This window comes from Orbicella franksi, chromosome 7 (genome assembly GCF_964199315.1).
Source record: "Orbicella franksi chromosome 7, jaOrbFran1.1, whole genome shotgun sequence".
In the NCBI taxonomy this organism is placed as follows: domain Eukaryota; kingdom Metazoa; phylum Cnidaria; class Anthozoa; order Scleractinia; family Merulinidae; genus Orbicella; species Orbicella franksi.
In genome coordinates, this window is record NC_138151.1 from 16,520,291 (window position 1) to 16,546,913 (window position 26,623).

At 39.0% G+C, this 26,623-nt stretch overlaps 2 protein-coding genes across 2 annotated transcripts; both read right to left on the minus strand.

Annotated features, from left to right (window-relative positions):
- Positions 1-4,896: 4,896 nt before the first annotated feature.
- LOC145493007 (uncharacterized) lies at positions 4,897-11,925 on the minus strand. The gene is made up of 3 exons (XM_081472413.1): positions 10,824-11,925; positions 6,031-6,350; positions 4,897-5,667 (listed from the first exon to the last, which is right to left on the minus strand). The coding sequence occupies exons 2-3, from the start codon at positions 6,337-6,339 to the stop codon at positions 5,050-5,052; spliced, it is 927 nt and encodes a 308-aa protein (XP_081328539.1). The 5' UTR covers positions 6,340-6,350; positions 10,824-11,925; the 3' UTR covers positions 4,897-5,049.
- An 11,588-nt stretch (positions 11,926-23,513) lies between these two features.
- LOC145492931 (uncharacterized) lies at positions 23,514-26,300 on the minus strand. The gene is made up of 2 exons (XM_081472306.1): positions 25,995-26,300; positions 23,514-24,261 (listed from the first exon to the last, which is right to left on the minus strand). Exons 1-2 carry the CDS (start codon positions 26,298-26,300, stop codon positions 23,644-23,646), a joined length of 924 nt encoding a protein of 307 aa, XP_081328432.1. The 3' UTR covers positions 23,514-23,643.
- Positions 26,301-26,623: the final 323 nt, after the last annotated feature.

Sequence of the window (26,623 nt, forward strand, 5' to 3'; positions counted from 1 at the left end):
TAGATCAATAAAGCAAGAACTAGCTGAAATAAAAATAGGAAATCACGACGTGTCTAATTCGTGAGAAAAACAGACTAAATTTAATTAGTACATAATTACATGAGTAAATAGCCCTGGCCAGGCCAATTTATTTGGCGTATTTTGTTTGCTTAGTGGCGAGGCATTGGTATGTTTGTAACAGAAAATAGAGGACTGTTGTCAATACAGTCCAAAATTATTGTCAGTAAAATATTGTAAATAAAACACCTATTGACCGGTTGACTCCGCGGCCACCATTTGGTCGTTCCGATAAGGGTTTCATTATTGTCTTTACCACTATTAAGCGGCCACCCAAGATTTAAAAGCTTTGTTTTGGAAAGGGCAACGGGAGAAAAGAGTCTGAAATTGAAGGTGCATGACGAGTGATAATTCAAACACACGTCTATCTTGATTGTCTTGCATTGACTCCATGTTCACCAAGAAATTTATGACCCGATAGTGAAAAATTAAATATTCAAGGTACACCAACATCTAGCCCCATTAAGTGGTCACCACCCATTTCCCCGAGGGTAGCCCACTGTATTACATGTAAACCAAAAATAATTGCACAGCGCGAAAAGACCTCCGTGTGAGTTTAGCGTTACAGTATTACGCAGGGCATGTAGGTAGCGGTGGTCGAGGAAAAGATAACAACAGGGGCAATAATAAACTATTTAATCTCTTCCTACTCGACACGATTGCGTGCTCCCAGTGGTTCCAAGCCTTATGGGGCCTTACGTATTCAGTAGGATAGAAATTTTCCTACCTCTAACCCCGCCTCTACCCCCTAAAATGGGATGACAGCATTGCGTGACGAACAAGGAACGGCTGCAAGCAAGCATTCAAGCCGTCAAACCATGATGATCAAACGTAATATTTTGGTTTAGTGCAAAGCAAGCAACTATCTACAAATCACTTAGCTGTTTTTGACTTAGATGCAGTGGTGATCATATGTGTCGAAAGAGGGTCAGAGATTCATGGTATTCGACCATTAAATAAGTTGACAGTTGGCGATGTACATCGGACGTTATGTAGAAGCCACTTTTTCTTCATTATCGAAAAGAAAAACAACAAAGGCCCTTCACAAATTATGTTCATGGTAACTTAACATTGGTCTGAACTAGGGAACCAATCATGACGCAGGTCTGAAACAGGGTTTTGATTTAAGGGTCAGGTCATAAATAGGGTTTCGAACTTTTGGTCAGGTCATAAATAGGGTAGGGAATATCGCAGATTTTGGTCATAAATAGGGTAGGGGTTTTGGGAAGCGGGTCGCACACCCCCAATCAATTTTTCTGGAGGTACCCCCCAGGGGGGTACGAGATTTTGATGTGTGAGGAGAGAGAATTAGATAATTAAGTACGTTTTACATATTCGCTTTCGCTGTCGGAAAATATAGAAATCCAACATAGATATATTTGTTTTAGTTCGTTTTGCATTTCTGAGTTACAGGTTACTGTTCCAGTTCATTGACCGTAATGGACACCTGCTAGTTGTTGTAGGATCATAACTGTAATAAGCGTTCAACTGTAATTGCTACCTGCGATAGTCTCTTGTTAAACTGTTGTCTACCTGTGTTGTTTTGAAAGTTATTAATCTTGTAAACGTTGAATTCCGTTAGAGCCAATCGAGCTTTCTGAAATGTATTAGATAATGTTTAGTTAAGAATTTTTAATAGCTTTACGTAATCCTTTAGAATTGCGCTTTCGGCTTAAATAGTCGTGCCTTGTGAGGTATTCTTTGGTTACATTCTGGCTGCATTCCGGTTATGTTCCGGTTGCATTTTGGTTGTGTTCTTGGATTAAAACGATATCGTTGGACCTAAGTTCTGAGTGCTGTAGACGTCTCTCAAGGTAATTCCCTGTAACAGACCCGGTACCAATTCCCGCAGCAAGAGAGTTTCCCAGGTTTTTACAGAAGTGCTTTCCCAGGCCAGAAAACCTATTATCACAGATGTAATATATCAAACAGGAGACAGTGTTTCATCTGGATATCTAAACACCAAGAAAAGAGTTGAAAATATGACGCGTAGCGGAGTATTTTTGACAAAATTCGAAGTGTTTGTATAACCGATGAAACACTGTCTCGAGTGTTTGATATATCTTCTCAATCTAAACAAAAACTAAGGAGTTATCGGCGAGAGTAACTGTATTCAAAATCTATGCTAATTAAGACCGGGTATCCAAACGTCCTTCACGGTTGGGATTTTCTTTGTTTTAACCTGATGGATTATTAATGAGTTTGAGAAAGGCTTTGTGCATCAGTCACAAACATGCAGTTGCTTGGGTGCCAAAAACAAAGGCCGCCCTCCTTAAGCCCATAATGAGTCGGTTTACTTAGTGCGAAGCAACCATACCTCATCTCAGAAAGTTGTCTGCTTAGGTGAGTGTTCGCGAAGGTTAGAAGTAACAGTTATCATATTGCATGTTATTGAAAACCCAAAAATGAAGTTGATGGTCTCATCCAGGATCGATGAGTACACACGGCTGCTTGTAAGGAGGGGGGATGGGGGTAAGGAGAAAGGGAAGGGGTGCATCGTGAATATCTGACTTGAACAAATCCATCTCGGTGCATGATGTCACAAATATCGGCTAAAGGGTTCGAAAGCACCTTAAAAAGTATCTACAGCTTATGCTGCAGACCTGAAGAACGTTGTATAAATTTCATTTGAAAACATGACATAATCACTAGGGGCATGAAAAATGTGATCATGTTCGGTTCAGTTGGTAATGCATGAGAACTTCTAATGCCTTTAGCGTTGAAAGTGCCACAGCACAAATCAGTTAGATTAGTCGTGCCTCATCAGCGATTACTCTCCAAACCACGTTATTATGGAATACAAGGAAAGACACTCTCATGGATTAATTCCAGGCTTACAAATCGATCTCAGTGTGTTGTGGTGGATGGTAAAGCCTCAAGCTTTGTAAAAGTGACCTTAGGCGTGCCACAGGGCGCCTTCTTGGGACCACTCATGTTCCCGTTGTTTATAAATAACATTCGTGAGAACAGACAGCAGTCTGAGATTATTTGCAGACGATGCCTTGCTTTATCGAATAACTGATTCAACGAACGACTATGCTATCTTACAAAATGATATCGAGAAGTTAACATCTTGGGCCGAGACATGGCAAATGCAGTTTAATGTGATCAAATGTCACAAAGGTAGGTTATCACGGAAAAGAGTAATCTCTTTGACAGTTTAGTTTATTGATGGTCAGAAGATGTCCCCGGTGACGAGGCATCCCTAGCTGGGAATTATGTTAACTAGTGATTTAAGATGGAACTCTCATGTTAGTAATATTGTAAATAAGGCTAACAATTCTATTCTATTTCGCTTCGCTCGGCCGAATAAAAAACATTTCTATTATAAGTAGAGGAGACAAATAATACAACAAATAGTTGAGGGAGCCGCCAGCAACGATCAAGTTTATTTACAAGAATCTGAGACACGCTGAATACAGGTTACAAGTCAGAGAATATCAGAAAATGTCACCCGCTATTTTAAACAACGATATTAACAACAGGAAAAAACAGCCTCGAGTAAACTAGTCGGCGTCAAGTGGTGTGATATTCACAAGGATTGGTATATAAAGGTCTGATTATCCCAATGGGAACTAATACAAAGCAACTTAAATAAACACCTAAAAGAAATAAAAGTCAGTTGGCTTTGTTAAACGCAACCTATATATATTCTTGTTGTGAGAGTACAAAGCGTTCTGAATATGTTACTATCGTCAGACCGAATCTGGAGTACGCTACCGCTGTGTGGGATTCCTACCGGCAAGATCAGATTGATGCAATTGAAGCAGTTTAGCGACGTGCAGCTAGATTCATCAAATTAGACTACAGTAGAAACTCTGTTGCAAAGACGTTAGAGTCATTAAATCTAGATCCTTTAATCGTGAGACGGAAAAATCATAGACTGAATGTATTTCATTAAGCGGTTTAATAACAACTCAATGGCACTGCCAATACCCGATTACTTTTAGATTATTTTTCTGGATCTTTTTCTAAATTGTCCTCTATAGCACCAAGTTGCAATCATGATTGCCATTTTTATAGCTTCTTTCCAAGAACATTAAGAGACATTAAGAGATATAGCGTTTTACAAGTAATTATTTAATTAGTTAATTAATTAATTAATAAATTTATATATTACTTTATACTGATTGTATGCGAAAGCGTTATCAGTTATTAAATGTAGACGTAGATGTAAATATTGCAGACATCGTTCGAGAATTTACTTTAAAGGTCTTTAAATATGAAGGTAAAAGAAACTGACTGATTTTTACAACATTCCTCATTGTAATTAGCTGATTAGTAGTCACAAGTTTTTCTAATGGTGACCTCAATAAACTTGATGCCAACTCTTTCTCCATGACTGCCTTTATAAACATCCAGAGTGAGATTATGGCTAACCATCAATTGTTTCGTTTAGCGACGTGTAGCTAGATTCATCAAAAGAGACTACAGTAGAAACTCTGTTACAGAGATGTTAGAGTCATTAGATCTACAGATCCTTTAATCGTCAGACGGAGAAATCATAAATTGAATGTATTTCATTCAGCAGTTAACAACTTAATTGCACTGCCAATACCCGATGATTTTTGACCCAAACAACTTATTTCTAGACCATTTTCTAAATTGTCCTGTACACCAGCAAGTTGCAATCATGATTATCATTTTTATAGCTTCTTCCCACGCACGATAAGAGACTGGAATTCTCAATATCATTGTGTCTCATTAATTAGAAATGATTAATTTGTATTTACAAGTAATTTATTCATTTTCCATATTTATACTGTAATATGTAATTAGTTTTTATAGCGTTTTACAATTAATTTATTCTTTTTCAATATTTATTTATTTGTCATCATTTTTACTTTATATTGATTGTATTCGAAAGCGTTATCAATTATTACATGTAGATGTAGATGCAAATGTTGCAGACATCGTTTGAGAATTACTTTAAAAGGGTAGGGTAAAGGAAACTGACTAATTTCTAGAACATTCCTCATCGTAATTAGCTGATTAGTAGTCGCCAGTTTTTCTAATGGTGACCTCAATAGACTTGATGCCAACTCTTTCTCCGTAATTGCTTGTATAAACCTCCAGAGTGAGACCATGGCTAAGCATCACTTGTTTCGTGAACTCGGCTGTCTTCAGGAAGCCTCCGCCATGTGTAGTGAAACACGAGCCCCATGGCTTGTCCAGCTTGAGAGTGAAGACAAACTGATCAGGGTAAAAGCTTGCAACTTGATCAGGAGTTGTCTTATTAAAACTTGTCTTGTTTGTCAGAGTTTCCCCAGGCGTGGCTTCAATTCCATAGCAGGGGTAGCTTTTGTCATAATTTCCTCTGTCTGGTACTTCAAATCCAATGAAGTTGATTCCGTCCGACACACCATATCTGATATCGCTGTCAAGTGTTTGCCCAATGCTGACGTCATTGGCTACTGTTATTTTAACGGTCAGCGGAGTTGCATCTAGCAAGACACCAGCTTCCACTAAGGGAACTTTTAAAATAGCCGCGTCTTTTGTCAAGCCTGCAGTGAATGTTATCTGGTCAGCGGATGTGTTATGATGGGCATCGATGAAAGAGGCGTGTGTCTCGAGCCACAGAGGTGTCATGTAAAACTCTTTATATATCTCCTGTTTGTGTTAAATAAAGTGTTTCGTGTTATTTGTTTTGAATGTCCATGAAAGCAGTTGCAGCGGGAAAAAAGTACGTGAAGCGTACCCCTCGACGTTGCATTAATGAATTGATTCGTCTCTACAAACACCAACAGTCTAAATTAACCAGCTAAGGTTGATGTGGATTCCTTTGTAAATGAGCTTAAATTTATTTATTTTATTTATTTAACTAATATCAGAGAGTCCGGTTTGAAGTGACATCAGTATCACCGTGATTAAGTTTCAATTTTAAGTAGATTAATTGACAGCTATCAGTCAAAAGACCTGCTGTACGATACAGTTTGCTGAGGACCCAGAGAAAGAAAAGAAACGTTAAGTTACCTTATAAGGATAGTCGCTGTACCCATGTCCTTCTTTAGATCCATAATCCCACGGGTGAGTGTATCTATCGGCGTCGTTCAGTTCACAGAACAAGTCTTCAAAGCGGAAATTGATGCTCTTACATCGCATGTCAGCAGTACATTCGACCAAACAGTCTCCTAAACTATCTGTACTTCTGTTTGATATGACGTGACCAGTCAGGTAACTTCCTTTTATGGAGCGTACAGGTTTGCTGCACTGTTGACACGAGCTTGTTGTGATCGATATGACGAGCAAACATGTGAAACCCACCATCGCATTTTGTCTCATATTAACTGAACCTGGAAAAATAGCAAAACAAAGTCAATGTTATTTTGGCTCCTGAAGACCCTTACTCTCTTCGCTTATTGTCAATACTATTAGCTAAAACATTTATTTAAAGTTCGTGAAAAAAACTTAAAAATCGTTAGATGACCTCGACAGGCGCTAAAAACTGTTTTGGAGCCAGAGTTTAAAATGGATAGCTAAAGGCGGTTCAGTATGATACTACAGTCGACTCCCAATAACTCGAACCTTCAAGGGAAATTGAAAAAGGTTCGAGTTATCGGAAGTGCGAGTTATCGGGAGTTGAGATCAAATGACCGAAAATTAGGAAAAAACGGTGTTTAATGTTTTTTTTTTTCATTCAATGTATAATAGTTATTGAACTGAGGGGATTGCAATTAATTTGCATAGCAAATGATTTCGAGTGCAATTTGGAATAAATAAGCACAAGTAAATTTTTCTAAGACTACAGAAAATTGCAGGAGCCCGTAGAGCGAGTGCAATTTGTAGTCGTAATTTTTGCCGAGCTTTGTATTTTGCTTTGCTATGAAGTCTTAGGTAAAGAGGTTAAATCTTCGTCTCATTTTGTTTGTCCTAGCTCAATTTTGTCGGAGCTGTCAATCATTTTTAATTTCACCGTCACTGATCACTGATTTGGGATTAATTGACATGTTCTCAGCCAATCAGACTGCAGAAATTGTTGCTTGTATATTATTAGGTCTGAAATCATACGCGTGATTTCAAAATTGAACGAGCGCGCAGCGCGAGTTTGATTTGTCACTTGATTAGATCCATTTTGAAATCGCACAATTTTACCGCTTTAAATCCGGTTTGTTGAAAATAGCGGAACCGGAAACGTCATTACGTCTCATTTAGTATGCAAAACGATGTCATGTGACGAAAGCTCATTCAAGTATAACAAAGAAATAACAGTTCTGACGTCAGAACGAAAACAGTCTATTTCATACATAAAGTTCAATTCTCGTCGCCTGAATCAATGACGGAAGGCTTTCCTTTTTTCTGTGGTTGAGGCTGAGACCTTACGTTGTCTTTGGAGAAGGAATTTCAAGGTGTATCCTGTGTAATTCTGCGATGGATTTCCGGAGTTATGAAACTCCCGGGAGTGCACGATGCCCAGTGGATATATTTTTTTTCTTTTAAATACCGTTCAGTGGCACTCAGCATGATTTTAAGGGATTCCTGCTCGTTATCATCTCCGTTTCTTTTTATGACCTCGGCGTAGAACTTAATACTCAGTACCTTGTCAAGTTCTTTCGGCGCTATTTGTTCCAAGAGATTTTCAAAATGGCGGGACTGGCACCAGCTTCGGAAGACGTTCGTTCATTCACTGTTTTGTGGAGCGGGGCGTATTTTGACTTTGTTTATTCACAACGACAGAGTTGAATTCTTGTGTTGCTTCCATTTGAAACTACCGAAACCTGGAAACATCTACCTTCTTGAGATGGTTCTGAATTTGTTGTCGTGTGGTTTCGTTTGTTTATGTTTTGCTGGACTCGGTATCATGCGGATCTTGAGCAGATGTTGAAGAGAAATCACCAAAATATTTGTCAAAATGGACACTGAAAGTTGGAAACTTTCATTAAAGAAGGTCTTCAGCCTGAAGGAGCTCAAAATCGTCATTCATAAACTGTTATTAATTAAATTCGTCAATTGTTTTGGAAAAAACAACAATAGCAACAAAGTTTTGGCAATAATAGTTGCAAAATTCGCCACACAATGGCTTTTTGCCTTTCATTTTCGTGAAATTTTATTGGTTACTTTAAACTAACTTTGAAATGTGATTGGTTGTTTTGTTTTACTGTCCCATTCTCATTGGCTGAGAAAACGATGCGATTTAGAGCAAAAACATAGTGCGATTCGTGAATAAATCGCACCACTGAGAGCGAATCAGATTGCAAGGATAACCAGTGATTTCAAAATGGATTTAATAAACATTTTAATCAAATTTAATCACAGAATGGAGAAGTTGAGTGAAAATAAAACAATACATCTCTAAGTTAGTGTATAAATCGGAATGGAACGTAAAAAGCGTTCGTTGATACTTTAATCTCTCCAATCATTTCTAAGCAACATATGGCAGTCTGCAGCCTTTCCCTACATCAAGGAAGCACGGAAAGCCGAAAAACTCTAGAACAAAAAAATATTTTTCAAATCGGCACTCTTAATCCTCACGGTATCAACGAACGCTTTTCACTCAACTAATTTATTCCGTTGTTTTTCTCGTTACCATGCACCAAACCAATAGCGTAGCTCCGTCTTTCTGTATATAAATCACACACAACCCACAGTTCCTCGATTCTTTCCGACGAAGGGCTAAGGCTCGAAACGTCAGCTTTCGAATCTCTTCACGGTGGCCAATTTACATTATCAACCCAATTGATAAAACCAAATTATCTTGTTCTGTTGTTATACTCCCCATCGACGCAGCACCACAGTTTCTTTAGAAACTTACCCCCTCTACTGGTGCAAAGCTCATGCGATTTACCTTTACTATTTATGCAGTGCACATTTTAATCAAATTTAATTATACAGTAAAGGGAAGCCGAGTGAAAATGAAACAATACTATTCTTAATTTCGTATGAACTGAACTGACGCGTTTTGTGTAATGTAAAAGAAAGAAAAACGTTCACGCAGCTGCTTCAAACAAATTTCATGTTTTGGACTACAGTACACTGTTGGTTTTGACTTGTCATGTATTGACAGACATGGTTTGTGTTATCAAGGGTAAAATTATATGGAAAACGACTTGAAGGGAAACGAAAATTGCTTCCAGTTAGCGGGAGGTTCGAGTTATCTCGGGTTTGAGTTACCGAGGGTAAAATAACAGTAAATGTATGACAGAAATCCAGGAAATCGATTTTGGTTCGAGTTAGCGCGCGGTTCGAGTTAGCGAGGGTTTGAGTTATCGGGAGTCGACTGTAGTTAAACGTCGGGCTCCCTGTGAATTAGCTTATTTGGACTCGTTACGCAATCTTCCTCGCCAAAGAGCGTCTACGTTGGAGGAGGTGCCCTGTGGATATAATTTCGCAGTGGATCAGATTTCCATCCTTCGATGGAAGCAAGAAGAAGGAACTTGCCGTTAGTGATCGACTCAAATGTTTGTGTATCGCCCTGTCCCGACCTGGAAAAGATGTTGACAGTGCTGCACATATTTCAGCAATAGCTTACCCGAGTGAATAAAACGTATGACTGATTTTCGCTGTGAATTTCGCTGATGGTCTCGCCACCTTGTTTTGCTTCTTGCTTCCTAGGACTCCTCTCCAAGCGCTTCGTTTTCTTTTCGGTTTGTAGACTGATGTGGATTTGACGAATTGCTCATCCGATATACGCCAAAGTTTGTGACTGCCCCTTTAATACAACTAATTGTCCTCTTACACTTTCCCACGTGACAAATATTCGATTTGCCAAGTTCAAAATATATATTTTTTAGCAACCGATATGAATATGGAAGAAACTTCACAAACTTAAGAGGCTGTCTTTGTAAAAACCGACCACTGATTTAATTTTGCTTCGAAAATTCGATTTTTCTCATGAGCTAGGATTTCGAAGCACTTACCTAGTCAATCACTAAAATGAGTTTTATTTGATTAAAAATTCTAATTGAATTTTTCTAGGATTGATTGAAGTTTGGTCCGCTCGACACAAGTTGCGTGCCTGCCGAAACTGGAAAAATAGCACATATTGCCGGTGCTCTAAAAATTTTAGTATTCGCTCAAAAGTCCCAATTCTTTTTTTCAATTTTCGAAGTAAAATCAGTGGTCGGTTTTTACAGAGAAAGCCTCTTTTAAGACGCTTTAAGACGCTTAAAAGTAGTCCGTCATCTACTAATTGGTGCAGTTTGTTTGCTCGTGCAGGTAATTCAATCTAGGAAACATTGTCGGTTTTGTGTTTGAAGGCTTGCCAGAAGTAACTGTTAAATCAACCTTTCAAATATATTTTTTTCTGAATTTATATTGCACATTTTATCTTATACGCACAGATGATTCTTGGAAGGTCTACAGTTACCTTAAGTGGCAGTCCCGCTAAAAGCGGTCCACTCGACTTCGGGACCAAAAATAATTATCCTTCATTTTTTGTCAGTGAAAAGGGTTTCACACATATATAAAAAGGCAATTTATTATTCTCCAATTCCTTATTTTTGCTTTGCTACGAGCCAAAATTGAATTTTGGCCGAGCTGAGGTTGCCGACCGTGATCAGAAAGGTAAAATTCACCGATTTTGTAAAGCGTGCTACGTCGCCTAAAATGCAGCTCACGGAATTTCGTTTTCATGCGAATTTTAAGGTACATTCATTACTTTGACTGACGAAGTATAGAAACTTTTCGAAAAATTCTAAGCTTACCAGCGAGGCTGCAAGACACCCTACTCCGAGGCCTTTGATCACCTACTAAAATTAAGCCAAATTTGACGGGGAAAATCTCAAAAGTTGGGTCTAAATGAAAAAAGCACATCACAGTAAATTTCATACCTTAATAAACCGTTCTATAAGTTCAAACCGGTGGGTATCTCCTTGGATTGCACGCGAGAACAGATTAAAATCTGCCACAGTCAGTGTGTTTACATGGCTATCGCTCGTGTCAAAGCTCATTTGCATAACTCTAGCATTCGGTGAAAATACATCTTCTTCCGTTCAGGTTCGTTTGTTGACCTTATGAGTAGTGGCAAATAGCTTCCTTTAATACTAGATCCAGTTTTGAGGTGAAGGTTGCGTTAAAGTTGATCAATTCTCAAGACTTGCGAGACTCCAAAAGTAAATAATGGCGCCGGTCTGCAGAAATCAACCGTAGCCGTCGTCCTGACCCTTCGATAAATTCTGCCACAGAGGTAGCACTAGGAGAAGAAGAAAATCGTAAGTTTTCATTTACCGTTTAATGGCAACTGAATCCTGTACTACTGCCAAGACTACTAGGAGCTTGAGGGCTATATGCCCGAATTTGAAAAACAACAACAACAACGAACACTTGCCGGTTGCATCGCTGGGAAATGAACCTGAATGAACACGACACGCTTGAATGGAACTACGTTTTGCGATGGATGATGTGCTTTACTTCTGTTTTATGCTTGATGCTTGTCTTTTAGTATCTTGCACAGGGCATAAAATAAACTTCGGGATCCGTTTATCGGGCCGTTTATACCAGCTTCGTCAAAATGTCACACAAGTTGTAACGTGACCAATTACCCGGGAGGGGGATAGTCCCTTATATGGGCTATATAGATATCTGTATGTGAGGCCCCAAAGGGTAGGGTTTTTTCAGCCGTTTGGGCCAGAAATAGGGTATCGATTTTGGCCATTTTGGTTATAAATTGGGTATGGTTTTAGCACTATAGTCTTGAATTGGGTATGTTTCTTAGCAGAAGCTACTTTTTCATCGCCAATAAGAACTTCAACAAAAGCCCTTCATAACGTATGTTTAGGGCAACTGTGTCCGCCGCAACGGTCATAAATAGGCTATCGAATTTTTGGTCAGGTCATAAATAGGGTAGCAAAAACGCAGATTTTGGACATAAAGAGGGTAAGGGTTTTGGGAAGTGGACCGCACACCCCCACTCAACTTTTCTGGAAGTACCCCCCCCCCCCCCGCGCCAATTACCAGGGGCCGAGGGCAAATCCCCTACCCCGCGCGCTGATCATTGGATTTGGCAAGATTTGCTCATTTCAATATTGATGATGAAAAAGCCAACCATTAAGTGGCAGTCTCTCTAAAAGCGGTCCACTGCATTTCTGGTCGGAAAAAAGTTCTCCCTCAAACTTTTCTCAGTGAACTATCTTGAGTCATAAGTAAATGCAAAGACTTTAGTTTTTGCAAATACGTCAAAATAATTTTTTTAGAGCTCAAAACAATCATAGCCGGAAAACGCCTAAATTTGAGCGTTCCAATGACGGAAAAATTCCTAAATTGACAAGCTCGCTGCTCAAAGACCACCAAACGTAACAAAAAATTGTTATTATCCCTACATTAAGTGATCCTTCAAGGGTAAGAAATGCACGTTACTTTTGATATATTTTGTTTTGGGGGATCCTGAAAATTTATCTTTTCCCACCCGTTATATCACTTTCTGAAAACCTGCGAAAGTAGCTTGTTTTCGCAGGCGTTTATTTCGCAAGTCCAGACCCGGCCGCTCAAAACTCCAACTGAATTCTGCTAAACAAGGGTTGGGAAGCATAGAAATGTAAAAATACCTTGCGCTTTTTATCTTTCTTTCCCACAGCGACTTCGAACTTTCTGTGCTTTGTGCGATTCTCACACTTCATTATGCAAATTGAGTTGTCACGCTAATTCAGATTGTTTTCAATCAAAACGCTCTCTATCATGCCACGTTTAAGATACAGGGATCCGACAAAAGGTAAAACTCAGAAACGGTTTAAATAGGTAGCATTGCTGAATTATTAGTAGTGATCTCCAGACGCTTTGTGGAAAAGTCAGGAAAACGTGGCCGGAATATTTGCATTACTTCTATTAGTCCTATTTATAGACCGGTCAGTTAGCAAAAACTTTTCTAGTGTTTTGATTCTTTCTTTCCATTTTCTGCTGATGTTTCTAAGGTGAACCGTACTATTTAGCCGATGTTAAAACTTGAAAATTGATATCAAATCTTGACAGAACGCTGTAACTGAAATCGACAACATCGTGACCTTCGTAATCTCAGCTGCCACAAAGATTTTACCTCCTTATCTGCTCCAGACACTGCAAAGTCAACCAATGTGTACAGGTTCGTACAGTGTGTATTCGCTTTAGCAATACTCATTATCTTACAATGAAACCTTGCTTGCTCTTTGGTTATAATGGAATTGCGATGCATTTGGAAAACACTTCAAAATGAGCATCGACTTGGTGGACAATTATTGTTCTCCTAACTGAGTAAGTACTTCTTTATTTAATAACGTTTTCGTAACCAAATCACTCAGATGACTCTCATATGTTTTACTATACTCCAGAGGAGCGAGAATCAGGATGATGAAAAAGTAAACACGAGGATGAGGACGGGTTGTGTTGTGGTGAGGGTGTCTTGACCTAACAGCTATGTGAACTCAGATTCCTCTCAGGGGCAGCTAATTTGACCTTTTCTCTATGGAGCAGTGCCCCTATTACCTCTGAAACTGCTTTCAATACATTACAGCCGGATAAAACAAAATGTTTTAACGCCTGTGTTATGTAACAAAAGGTGTGTAAGAAAGTTACAATTTGTTGTACGCACCTGAGCCGACTTGAACAAGAACACCATACATTTGATGACTTTAGCCATTTCAAGATTCACTGAATATCAATTCTTTGCCGCTTTCTGGTTCCTACCAGGACGCCCTTGATGTGCTGGATACTGATAGGCTGTTCTGGGTCGCCAGAACTTCCCATGCGTGTGCCTGTGCTTGGTGCATACGGACATTTTGCGCGACAATTAAGCGACTTGTCTAAATCAAAAAGGCCAGCCCTCGCCAAGATAAGCTGTCCCTCTGTTATGGTCTCTCGTGACAAATGGATGGAAGCAAGGTGACTTTCTATGAAGTCATTGCATTGAAGTAAGCTAATGATACCCGATGTTCCTATTGAATCCCACAACGGTCTGTACACGTGCGTGATAAAAAGCACGACATTTTGTTTTGGATAGGTACCGTTTAGTCTGATTTGTCAGACACGTTGATAAAATTTAATCATGTAAGCTAGCTTTAGCCAAAACACTACACAACTAGCACTGAAATTTCTTGCCAAAAATGCCCCTAAAATTAAATTACAAAATTGATACTAAACGAGGCCACCAAAAAATAGTTATAAAATTGCCTATTCCTGTTGTTGAGCGGTCGCTTCAACGGGTAATAAAAAAGCCAAAATTGATCTTTTGATATTAATTCTAGCCGCGCAAACTATTTCAAGTTACTAAATATTTAACTTCGCTCATAAATGATACGGATATACTAATCCACGAAAACCTACAAAGCTAAACCATGTCGCCTTTCAACTTTTAGTTGCCGAATAGAAGATAATAAACAGAATAGAAGCTAATTGAATTGAATGCATTGGTCACAAATTGTCGATTTCAGTATTCATTGTAAAAGCCTTTCACACGTAGTAAAAGTTGAATTTTACATGTTCAAGTATTAGAACCCTAAAGGCATGCAAATATTGAATTACACGTATTTCTTTTTTAAATCGTCAATAGAAGAAAAGCTAAATTCAAAAACATGAAAAAGTTTCCCGATTATATAGACCAAGTTTTACAGGCAACCAAATTTGCATAATACTTTAGAGCCACCACATCATTTCCCAGCGATTTCCTCACGGCACGGTACAAGGGAACAAATAAGTCACCACTTTCAGCTACTTTAGCCGTTAGTAATTTTTATTTTTGTGTAATCGTTTTTATTTTAGACTTAAGGTGAAATGTAAAAATGTTAAAGCGTTTTGAATGTGCACTTGCGTGACAACCTAATTTGCATAATGAACTGTGAGATTCACACAAAGCACAGAAAGTTCGAAGTCGCTGTGGGAAAGAAAGATAAAAAGCGCAAGGTATTTTTACATTTCTATGTTTCCTAACCCTTGTTTAGCAGAATTCAGTTGGAGTTTTGAGCGGCCGGGTCTGGACTTGCGAAATAAACGCCTGCGAAAACAAGCTACTTTCGCAGGTTTTCAGAAAGTGATATAACGGGTGGGAAAAGATAAATTTTCAGGATCCCCCAAAACAAAATATATCAAAAGTAACGTGCATTTCTTACCCTTGAAGGATCACTTAATGTAGGGATAATAACAATTTTTTGTTACGTTTGGTGGTCTTTGAGCAGCGAGCTTGTCAATTTAGGAATTTTTCCGTCATTGGAACGCTCAAATTTAGGCGTTTTCCGGCTATGATTGTTTTGAGCTCTAAAAAAATTATTTTGACGTATTTGCAAAAACTAAAGTCTTTGCATTTACTTATGACCCAAGATAGTTCACTGAGAAAAGTTTGAGGGAGAACTTTTTTACGACCAGAAATGCAGTGGACCGCTTTTAGAGAGACTGCCACTTAATTTTTTGGACTAGTGCAATGTTTTCAGTATGACCGAACGACGACAACCATTGCACCTTTTCAATTTTTATCTACCTTTCCTCGGAAAATATAAGGAGTTGCTAATAGATGAGGGCGGAAGAAGCAGACGTGGACCTAAAATTCACTTTTCCTTTCCCGTTATCAGCCGTTCGTTTTTCATAGAAAACACAATGGAAAAAAAATCAAAAGATGGGACCAAGAAACCTTCCAAAAAAACGTCCATATCGAAGCGCGTGCAGATGTTGAGAGGCCGATTTCTCACTTTGTGTTTATAGGACTACTACCCTTCCCATTTTTTCTGACGACACCAGAATTATTGGCCATAAATATAGTTTGTCTTTGATTTCTCCGCCTCGCGAAACGTATATTTAAGTAATGGGGCATGCACTCTTACTGGTATGGGGCTCAAGCGTTGGTGCCCGGGAAGTACTCCCTAATATGGGCTATGTGGGTATGGGCGGTCCCAAAGGGTCTGGTTTTTCAGCCGTTTTGGTCATAAATGGGGTATAATTATCAACCTCTTTCAACAGCAGCAGGGACGTCGGAGCCGGGGGAGCTGGAAGGGGGCTTTATCCAGCCCAATTTCAAGCAAAAAATACTTGAAATAATTTTACAAATATCTCCAGACCCCCTACAAGTACGCACCTATGGCGCTCGCTTGTAAGTCCCCCCTCCAATTCAAAATACGCTCCTCCATCCCTGAGCAGGGGCTCTTGATTTTAAACGATAAGCTCCGACCATGGGATTCAATATTACGATGCTCAAGGCCATGTGAGATCATTTTGAAATTCCCCTCAAAGCCAGAGAGAGGAAGTCCTCTTTAATGAACTTGTAAGCTAAAGGACATGGTGAAAGAATGTTATAAATAGATTCAGTAGCTCGTCAATCTCAGTGCAGCGTCGACAAGTCACAGTGTAACTGTCATCAAGTTTTTTCTGTTGTGTGTGCTCAACTACGAGCGAAAGGGTTCAATCAGGAGCCATAATCGGGGACGGAGACCGTAAGTCTCGGGATTCGCGCACACCTATGATATGGGACAATTTTTCTATTTTTAGAACAAATTGCGCCATCCTGACGTCATATATCCGCGCGGATTCACGCACATGTCAGGGACTCTCGCGTGAATGTTGTCACGTTGCGTGAACAAATGGTGAGAGTTGAGAGATTCTCTTGCGTATTTTACACAGCGATGGCAGGGAATAAGGCATGGAATACGAACCAGGGCGCTTATATGTAGTTTTATGATCTGAGCTAACGGAAAAGGTGGGTTTTTCAGGGTCGAAAACAAGACTTCAATCTCGCGCTGGGAATGAATAATAAGATCTGCTCACGCTAGTTGTAAGCTTACGCGCATGTTTTTGCGTTTGTTCTGACTTAAGAATGTAGCAAGAAAACTCTCTACTCTGGTATCGAGTTAATTTGTGAGTTTCTCAGACAATGGTTCATCATAACCAAAACCTGTTTTGACGGTTTCTTATTGTTTCTGCTTGTTTGGTGAGTTTGCAAAAGTTTTTGAAAGGAAAGTCTGACGCGTGCAGTTAGCTCATTTGCATAGTGCAGCTCGTGCACTTTCAAGTCCGAGTCGGTGTTTTCAATTGTCAACAAATCTTGACAAAGATTTCTTTCGTTATCTTTTGTGCTGAGATACTGTAACAAATTTCACGAACGCAAAAAAGGCTACTAACATCATGTGTGTTTCTTCAACATAAGCATAGTGAAGTTTTACACTACGAAAATGAAAATAGACAAGGAGTTTTGATAGCTCGATCAACAAACTCGAAATCGTTATTCCAAGTTGATTAAAGAAAGCGTCATCGTAACTTTGCTGATTATTTCTGCTTTATTCACATATTTTCAGCTTAGCTTTAATATGTTCTCAAACATTTATCAATCTTAAACATATTTAAAAACTATAGAGTTATTGTTTGAGTTCGATGTACGCTTTCACACGAAAGTGCCGCGGAAGTACAATTTGTCATGTTTACTGACTGTACTGAAAACACGCATCGGCGGGCGCTCTCATTCATTGACAACAGAGAATTTACTTGATTTTTACACGAATAAAACTGAGCAGTATCTACGGACGTAAAGTTATTGGGCCTTGATGAAACATCAAGCGTTGCTTAAAATTCAAGCGAAACTCAAACTAGCAATTATTTTGTTTTACTTTTCGGTCGCGATAGACTGACAAATTCTTCGCAAGCGTGTGGCAAGAGGAGCTAGGAAACTATGAAGCCCTGAAGCTCTGCTATATCTAAATATATCCAACTAGTTTTTTGCTGTGTAATGGAAAAGCTGTTAATCTTCAACATATGTGAAATTTAAAGTGAAGTAATGTACAGCTCATGTAAAAGAAGTATCCGTCGGAACACAACTTGATCAGTGATATATATAAGCTTACAGCGGAACATGCCTAAATTCGACACTGTCTTACTTCACTCAAACTGGAGCAGCTTACGACGAAAATACTTGAGCAAAATTCCAACAGACGTGAACGCGTTGAGTTGTGGGCCAAAACCATGAAAATTTTCGGGAATTTCGGACGCCATTTCCCCCGCGCGACATCTGCAAAAATCCTCGCAGCATGTACGCGCGTGTGCTGCAGGCGATGGCGCAATTTGTTCTAAAAATAGTATTATTGTCCCATATCATGGGCACAACCCCAATACTAGAAATGGCGCGCGCTTACGGTCTCCGTCCCCGATTATGGCTCCTGGTTCAATTGCATATTTTGTTTAATTGCTGCTAGGTCCTATTCAGTGATGGTTATGAATATAAGTCTGTATTAACCATACTTTTAATTCAGATATGTTAATGCTCGCAATACATGATATATGTAGAAATGACACCATGAGGATGTAACACTAATGTATGCCGGATATAACATCTTTAATAAAAAGCCTATCGCATTTTAGGACAATTACTTTCAAAGTCCACACCCTCACTTGAGTCCCATCAGTTAACCATATGTTTCGCGAGGCGGAGAAATCAAAGACAAACTATAGAAGAAACAAAACACAAACCGCGGTGATAAACATGGAACCAAAACGCATGTTAAACAAAGTTAATTTCCTTGACGTTTCGTATGTACAACATACATCTTCAGAAGTGACCGTTAACTAGATTACAATCGAAATTTAAACGCGAAGAAAAAGAAAAAGACTGGTATCTAATAATATGTAACAAGACTAATAGTTAATAACAAAGAGATGAGTCTGCGGGAGAGAGAGAGAAAAAAATTACCATAATAATAATAATAACAATACAAAATGTTAGTAAAGAAAAAGTTTTCCACCAACCAGTTTACAGTCAAGGACTCTTTTAGTTTTGCTGAATGGGCCAAGATGTACAACCACAACAACAAGTTTATGCGCTCTTTTGATGTTAGTTCATTGTTCACCAACGTTCCACTTGCAGAGACAATTGCCGGTTTTCACATGACGTCACTAAAATTCAAACTACAAAACTATTGATCCTCCTGATATTTTACTTTCATGAGGTATAAGAGAAGCTGAAAACTAGTATTCATGTAATGTTTTGTTCCGAATGGGTTCTTTGTTTTGTTATAGACTACGTCTGAATTTCTAAGCTTTTGCGTGACGCGGCATTTACATGACGGCCTAGAGAGCTGTCATGTTGGTTAAAAAAGTGACTTATTTCGGGGAATTTGGCTATCTGAACAGTTTTTGTATTAGAAAACATATTATTTTAATGTTTTTGAGTTCCTTGAGGGATAAATTCATGCTTTTGTAGCAAAACTCAGTGACAGATGTTTCTGTTGGTTTCCGGCCGCCATGTTGGTGCCCATCCGGATGGGCACCACCATGGCGTCTCCATACAAATCTCTATAAATTTGGTTAAACATTTCTCCGCATATCTTGCATAAGAAAAAATGCTGTGACCTGAATCTTGGCGAGAGTCTTTGCATATTTACCTTCTTTCTTTTCTCAGATTCTGGACTTTATCTATTGAACGGTTTTGATTTTAATTTTGATCTATTTTGAATGGTGTGACACTGAAAACCAGCAATACAAATCTGTCTCGACAAATTATATGCCTTATCTGATCCACCCAAGCTACCTCGCCCTGTTTTAAGGGATTTGCTTGTTTTTGCCACTAAGAAAAGCCATTTTGTGTTTGACGGCCAGTTTTTTGATCAAATTGATGGTGTTGCCATGGGCTCCCCTTTGGGTCCTGTCTTGGCCAATATTTTTATGTGTCATTGTGAGGAGAAGTGGGTGATGATAACAGTGCTAGTCCTACCATTTGGTTCAGATACGTTGACGACATCTTCACCTTCACCGGCGCCATTATTTACTTTTGGAGTCTCGCAAGTCTTGAGAATTGATCAACTTTAACGCAACCTTCACCTCAAAACTGGATCTAGTATTAAAGGAAGCTATTTGCCACTACTCATAAGGTCAACAAACGAACCTGAACGGAAGAAGATGTATTTTCACCGAATGCTAGAGTTATGCAAATGAGCTTTGACACGAGCGATAGCCATGTAAACACACTGACTGTGGCAGATTTTAATCTGTTCTCGCGTGCAATCCAAGGAGATACCCACCGGTTTGAACTTATAGAACAGTTTATTAAGGTATGAAATTTACTGTGATGTGCTTTTTAGGCTTCATTTAGACCCAACTTTTGAAATTTTCCCCGTCAAATTTGGCTTAATTTTAGTAGGTGATCAAAGGCCTCGGAGTAGGGTGTCTTGCAGCCTCGCTGGTAAGCTTAGAATTTTTCGAAAAGTTTCTATATTTCGTCAGTCAAAGTAATGAATGTACCTTAAAATTCGCATGAAAACGAAATTCCGTGAGCTGCATTTTAGGCGACGTAGCACGCTTTACAAAATCGGTGAATTTTACCTTTCTGATCACGGTCGGCAACCTCAGTTCGGCCAAATTCAATTTTGGCTCGTAGCAAAGCAAAAATAAGGAATTGGAAAATAATAAATTGCCTTTTTATATATATGTGTCAAACCCTGTTCACTAACAAAAAATGAAGGAAAATTATTTTTGGTCTCGAAGTCGAGTGGACCGCTTTCAGGGGGACTGCCACTTAAAACTCTACGCGTTACCGTAAGGAGATTTACAGAAGGGCCCTCATTGCATTAACCACAATAAAACCATTATGAAATACAGCGAAACTGAATAAATTTAAGAGAATCTAAATCCCTAGATGTGCATTGAAGGCCATAGAATTGACTCAGTGTTGGGAGAGTCAGCAACTGCCTTTTCCCCTTAGCTTGTATGGTACTGAGGGGATTGTAGGTTTGTCGATGTGTTTGTACGAAGTTTAGGCCTATCCACAGGAACCAAATTATCGCTGTTATTTCGATTTATGGTGATTTTTGGCAGGGAAATTGTGACAATTTTAGGCGATTTTAGAAGACTTAGACAACTAAAAATCATTACCTGCCTTATTGTGCCTAATGATGACCTGAACTAGCTTGAATTACTTTGAATTGTGATTGACAGCCCATTTACACCACGTAGCGAAACGAGCACAAACAGAAATTCAGCTAACCGTTGCGGGAACACTGGTGTACTTCACGTTTCAGTTTCTGCGGAGTGGAGAAAACGAACCCAAAGGTTTATTTTGTCGTCACGCTTCCGCAGCTTAAAATTCACCTCACTTGTTCAAAGGCCTTAACTTTCCGAGACTCACAGTCAGATCAGCTCAGGGTTTCACAATCTTAGACAGGGCGCATGTTTAGCATGGGTACGAGATTTTCATGTAATATGTCAAACAGGAGACAGTGTTTCATCGGGATATCTAAACACCGAAAAGAGAGTTGGAAATACTACGCGCAGCGGAGTATTTTTGACGAAACTCGAGGTGTTTGGATAACTGCATGATGAAACACTTAGTGTTTGATATATTTTCTTAATCCAAACAAAAACTAAGGAGTTATCGGGGAAGTAAAATATTCAAAATCTATATGCTAATTAAGACAGGGTATCCAAACGTCCTTCACGGTTGGGACTTTTTTTGTTTTGACCTGATGAATTATTAATGAGTTTGAAAAAGGCTTTGTGCATCAGTCACAAACATACAATTGCTTGGGTGCTAAAAACAAAAGCCGCCTTCCTTAAGTCCATAATGAGTCGGTTTACTCAGTGCGAGGTCACCATACCTCACTTCAGAAAGTTGTCTGTTTAGGGGAGTGTTCGTGAAGGTTAAAAATAACAGTTATCATATTGCATGTTATTGAAAACCCCAAAATGAAGTTGATAGTCTTATCTAGGATCGATGAGTACACACGGCTACTTGTAGGGAGAGGGGATGGGGGTAAGGAGAAAGGGAAGGGGCGCAGCGTGAATATCTGACTTGAAGAAACCCATCTCGGTCCATGACTTAACAAATATCGGCTAAAGGGCTCGAAAACACCTTGAACTGTATCTACAGGTTATGCTGCAGACCTGAGGAACGCTGTCTAAACTTTGTTTGAAAACATTACATAATCACTAGGGGCATGAAAAATATGATCATGTTCGGTTCAGTTGGTAATGCATGAGAACTTCTAATGCCTTTAACGGTAAAAGTGGCACAGCATAAATCAGTTAGATTGGTAGTGCCTCATCAACGATTACTCTCCAAACTACATCATTATGGAATACAAGGTAAGACACTCTCATGGATTAATTCCTGGCTTACAAATCGATCTCAGTGTGTTGTGGTGGATGGTAAAGCCTCAAGCTTTGTGAAAGTGACCTTAGGCGTGCCACAGGGCCCCTTCTTGGGACCACTCATGTTCCTGTTGTTTATAGGTGACATTTATGACAACGTAGATAACACTCTGTGATTATTTGCAGACGATGCCTTGCTATATCGAACAATTGATTCAACGAACGACTGTGCTATTTTACAAAATGCTATCGAGATGTTAACTTATTGAGCCGAGACATGGCAAATGCAGTTTAATGTGACCAAATGTCACAAATTAAGGTTATCACGGAAAAAGGAATCTGTATTGACAGATTACTTTATTGATGGTCATAAGATGTCCCCGGTGACGAGGCATCCCTAGCTGGGAATTATGTTAAGTAAGTAAGTAACTTTATTTAACCAGGGTAGCCCATTCAGCAACGAGGCTGGTATCCATAGTGGCCCTGGGGTTAACTAGTGATTTAAGATGGAACTCTCATGTTAGTAATATTGTAAATAACGCTAACAATTTTATTTTATTTCGCTTCGCTCAGCCGAATAGAAAACATTTCTATTATAAGTAGAGGAGACAAATAATTCAACAAATAGTGGAGAGAGCCGCCAGCAATAATCAAGTTTATTTACAAGAATCTGAGACACGCTAAATACAGGTACAAGCCAGAGAATATCAGGAAATGTCACACGCTATTTTAAACAACGATATTAACAATAAGGAAAAAACAGCCTCGAGTAAACTGGTCGGCGTCAAGTGGTGTGATATTCACAACGAGTGGTATATAAAGATCTGGTTATCCCAATGGGAACTAATACAAAGTAACTTAAATAAACACCTAAAAGAAATAAAAGTCAGTTGGCTTTGTTAAACGTAACCTATATCCTTGTTCTGAGAGTACAAAGTGTTCTGCATATGGTACCACCGTCAGACCGAATCTGGAGTACGCTACCGCTGTGTGGGATCCCTACCGGCAGGATCAGATTGATACAATTGAAGCCGTTTAGCGACGTGTAGCTAGATTCATCAAAAGAGACTACAGTAGAAACTCTGTTACAGAGATGTTAGAGTCATTAGATCTACAGATCCTTTAATCGTCAGACGGAGAAATCATAAATTGAATGTATTTCATTCAGCAGTTAACAACTTAATTGCACTGCCAATACCCGATGATTTTTGACCCAAACAACTTATTTCTAGACCATTTTCTAAATTGTCCTGTACACCAGCAAGTTGCAATCATGATTATCATTTTTATAGCTTCTTCCCACGCGCGATAAGAGACTGGAATTCTCAATATCATTGTGTCTCATTAATTAGAAATGATTAATTTGTATTTACAAATAATTTATTCATTTTCCATATTTATACTGTAATATGTAATTAGTTTTTATAGCGTTTTACAATTAATTTATTCTTTTTCAATATTTATTTATTTGTCATCATTTTTACTTTATATTGATTGTATTCGAAAGCGTTATCAATTATTACATGTAGATGTAGATGCAAATGTTGCAGACATCGTTTGAGAATTACTTTAAAAGGGTAGGGTAAAGGAAACTGACTAATTTCTAGAACATTCCTCATCGTAATTAGCTGATTAGTAGTCGCCAGTTTTTCTAATGGTGACCTCAATAGACTTGATGCCAACTCTTTCTCCGTAATTGCTTGTATAAACCTCCAGAGTGAGACCATGGCTAAGTATCACTTGTTTCGTGAACTCGGCTGTCTTCAGGAAGCCTCCGCCATGTGTAGTGAAACACGAGCCCCATGGCTTGTCTAGCTTGAGAGTGAAGTCAAACTGATCAGGGTAAAAGCTTGCTACTTGATCAGGAGTTTTCTTATTAAACGTTGTCCTGTTTGTCAGAGTTTCTCCAGCCGTGGCTTCAATTCCATAGCAGGGGTAGTTTTGGGCATAGTTTCCTCTGTCTGGTGCTTCAAATCCAATGAAATTGATTCCGTCCGACACACCATATCTGATATCGCTGTCAAGTGTTTGCCCAATACTGACGTCATTGGCTACTGTTATTTCAACGGTCAGCGGAGTTGCGTCTAGCAAGACACCAGCTTCCACTAAGGGAACTTTTAAAATAGCCGCGTCTTTTTTCAAGCCTGCAGTAAATGTTACCTGGTCAGCGGATGTGTTATGATTGGCATCGATGAAAGAGGCGTGTGTCTGGAGCCACAGAGGCGTCATGTAAAACTTTTTATATATCTCCTGTTTGTGTTAAATAAAGTGTTTCGTGTTATTTGTTTTGAATGTCCACGAAAGCAGTTACAGCGGGAACAAAGTACGTGAAGCGTACCCCTCAACCTTGCATTAATGAATTGATTCCTTCCACAGAACACCAACAGTCTAAATTATAACCCGGATAGAGGATCCGAATGAAAACGAGCTAAGGTTGATGTGGATTTCTCTCTAAATCAGTTTAATTTATTTATTTTATTAAATCCATTTTGAAATCACTGGTTATCCTTGCGATCTGATTGGCTCTCAGTGGTGCGATTTATTCACGAATCGCACTATTTTTTGCTCTAAATCGCATCTTTTTCTCAGCCAATGAGAATGGGACAGTAAAACAAAACAACCAATCAGATTTCAAGATAAGTTTAAAGTAATCAATAAAATTTCTGGAAAATGAAAGGCAAAAAGCCACTGTGTGGAGAATTTTGCAAATACTATTGCCAAAACTTTGTTGTTATTGTAGCTTTTTTTCCAAAAAATTGACAAATTTAATTAATTACAGTTTCTGAATGACGATTATGAGCTCCTTTAGGCTGAAGACCTACTTTAATGGAAGTTCCCAACTTTCAGTGTCCATTTTGACGAATATTTGGACGATTTTCCTTCAACATCTGCTCAAGATCCGTATGATACTGAGTCCACTAAAACATAAACAAGCGAAAACCACACAACAACAAATTCAGAGTCATCTCAAGAAGGTAGATGTTTCCAGGTTTCCGGTAGTTTCAAACGAAGCAACAAAACAGCTCAACTCTGTTGCTGTGAATAAACATAGGCAAAATACGCCACACTGCACAAAATAGTGCATGAACGAACGTCTTACGAAGCCGGTGCCAGTCCCGCCATCTTAGAAATATCTTAAAACAAATGGCGCTGCAAGAACTTGACAAGGTCCTGAGTATTGAGTCCTACTCCGAGGTTACAAAAAGAAACGGAGATGATAACGAGCTGGACCCCTTAAAATCATGCCACTGAACGGTATTTAAAAGAAAAAAAACGTACTATCCACTGGGCATCGTGCACTCGAGGGAGTTTCACAACTCAAAAGAAATCGATCGCAGAATTACACAGGATATGCACCTTCAAATTCCTTCTCCAAAGACAATGAAAAGTCTCAGCCTCAACCACAGATGAAAGGTAGGCCTTCCATAATTGATTCAGGCGACGAGAATTGCACTCTTATACCTGAAGTAGACTATTTTCGACATCAGATCAGAACTGCTTGTTTCTTTGTCATGCTCGAATGAGTTTTCGTCACATGACATCGTTTTGCATACTAAATTAGACGTAAAGGCGTTTCCGGTTCCGCTTTTTTTAACAAACCGGCTACTGGAACAATACACCAAAAATCTAAAATTTAAGGCGATAAAATTGTGCGATTTCAAAATGGTTCTAATAAAGTGGCAATTGAACTTCGTGTCGTGCAATTTTGGTCTGAAATCATACTTGTGATTTCAAATCGAACTCGCGCTGCGCGCTCGTTCGATTTTGAAATCACGCGTATGATTTCAGACCAAATTGCACTCCACTCAGTTCAATTACCATAATTTATTTATTTAACTAATATCACAGAGTCGGGTTTGAAGTGACATCAGTATCATGAACTCTCAATTTTATGTAGATTAATTGACACCTATCAGTCAAAAGACCTGCTGTACGATACGGTGTGCTGAGGACCTAGAGAACAAAAGGAAACGTTAATTTACCTTATAAGGATAATCACTGTATGCATGTCCTTCTTTAGACCCATAATCCCACGGGTGAGTGTATCTATCAGCCTCGTTCAGTTCACAGAGCAAGTCTTCAAACCGGAAATTGATGCTCTTACATCGTGGGTTAGCGGTACAGTCGAGCAAACAGTCTCCTAAACCATCTGTTTTTCCGTTTGATATCACGTGATTAGTCAGGTAACTTCCTTTTATGGAGCGCACAGGTTTGCTGCACTGTTGAGACGAACTTGTGATCAATATGACGAGCAAACATGTCAAACCCACCATCGCAGTTTGTCTCATACCTGAAAAAAAAGCAAAATGAATTCAATACCGAGAACGGTTATATAATTAATATATGGCTTAATTATATTGCTATGTTTCACGAGGACTGGGAACTACCGAATTTACGAATTTGATTGGCTGAAATCGGCATTGAAAGCGGTCTAGATTTTCCCATCTAGAGCGGCATCTAGACCGGTAATGTTTTGCAGTGAAAAAGTTGCCAAAATATTGACTATTTTCTTCCAACAATAATTATCTATCGAAGAACCAAAAAGCCTGATGAGCCAAAAAGAAAAGAGGACGAGCAAACTTTGGCAGAATTAAGTTCAGCTCATCGCCGT

Excerpts from the sequence above, each read along its gene's own strand:
- LOC145493007 (XM_081472413.1), bottom strand. The coding sequence starts at position 6,339 with ATGAGACAAAATGCGATGGTGGGTTTCACATGTTTGCTCGTCATATCG. Across the intron at positions 5,668-6,030 it reads ACAGCGACTATCCTTATAAG|GAGATATATAAAGAGTTTTA; the intron begins GTAACTTAACGT and ends TAACACAAACAG.
- LOC145492931 (XM_081472306.1), bottom strand. The coding sequence starts at position 26,300 with ATGAGACAAACTGCGATGGTGGGTTTGACATGTTTGCTCGTCATATTG. Across the intron at positions 24,262-25,994 it reads ACAGTGATTATCCTTATAAG|GAGATATATAAAAAGTTTTA; the intron begins GTAAATTAACGT and ends TAACACAAACAG.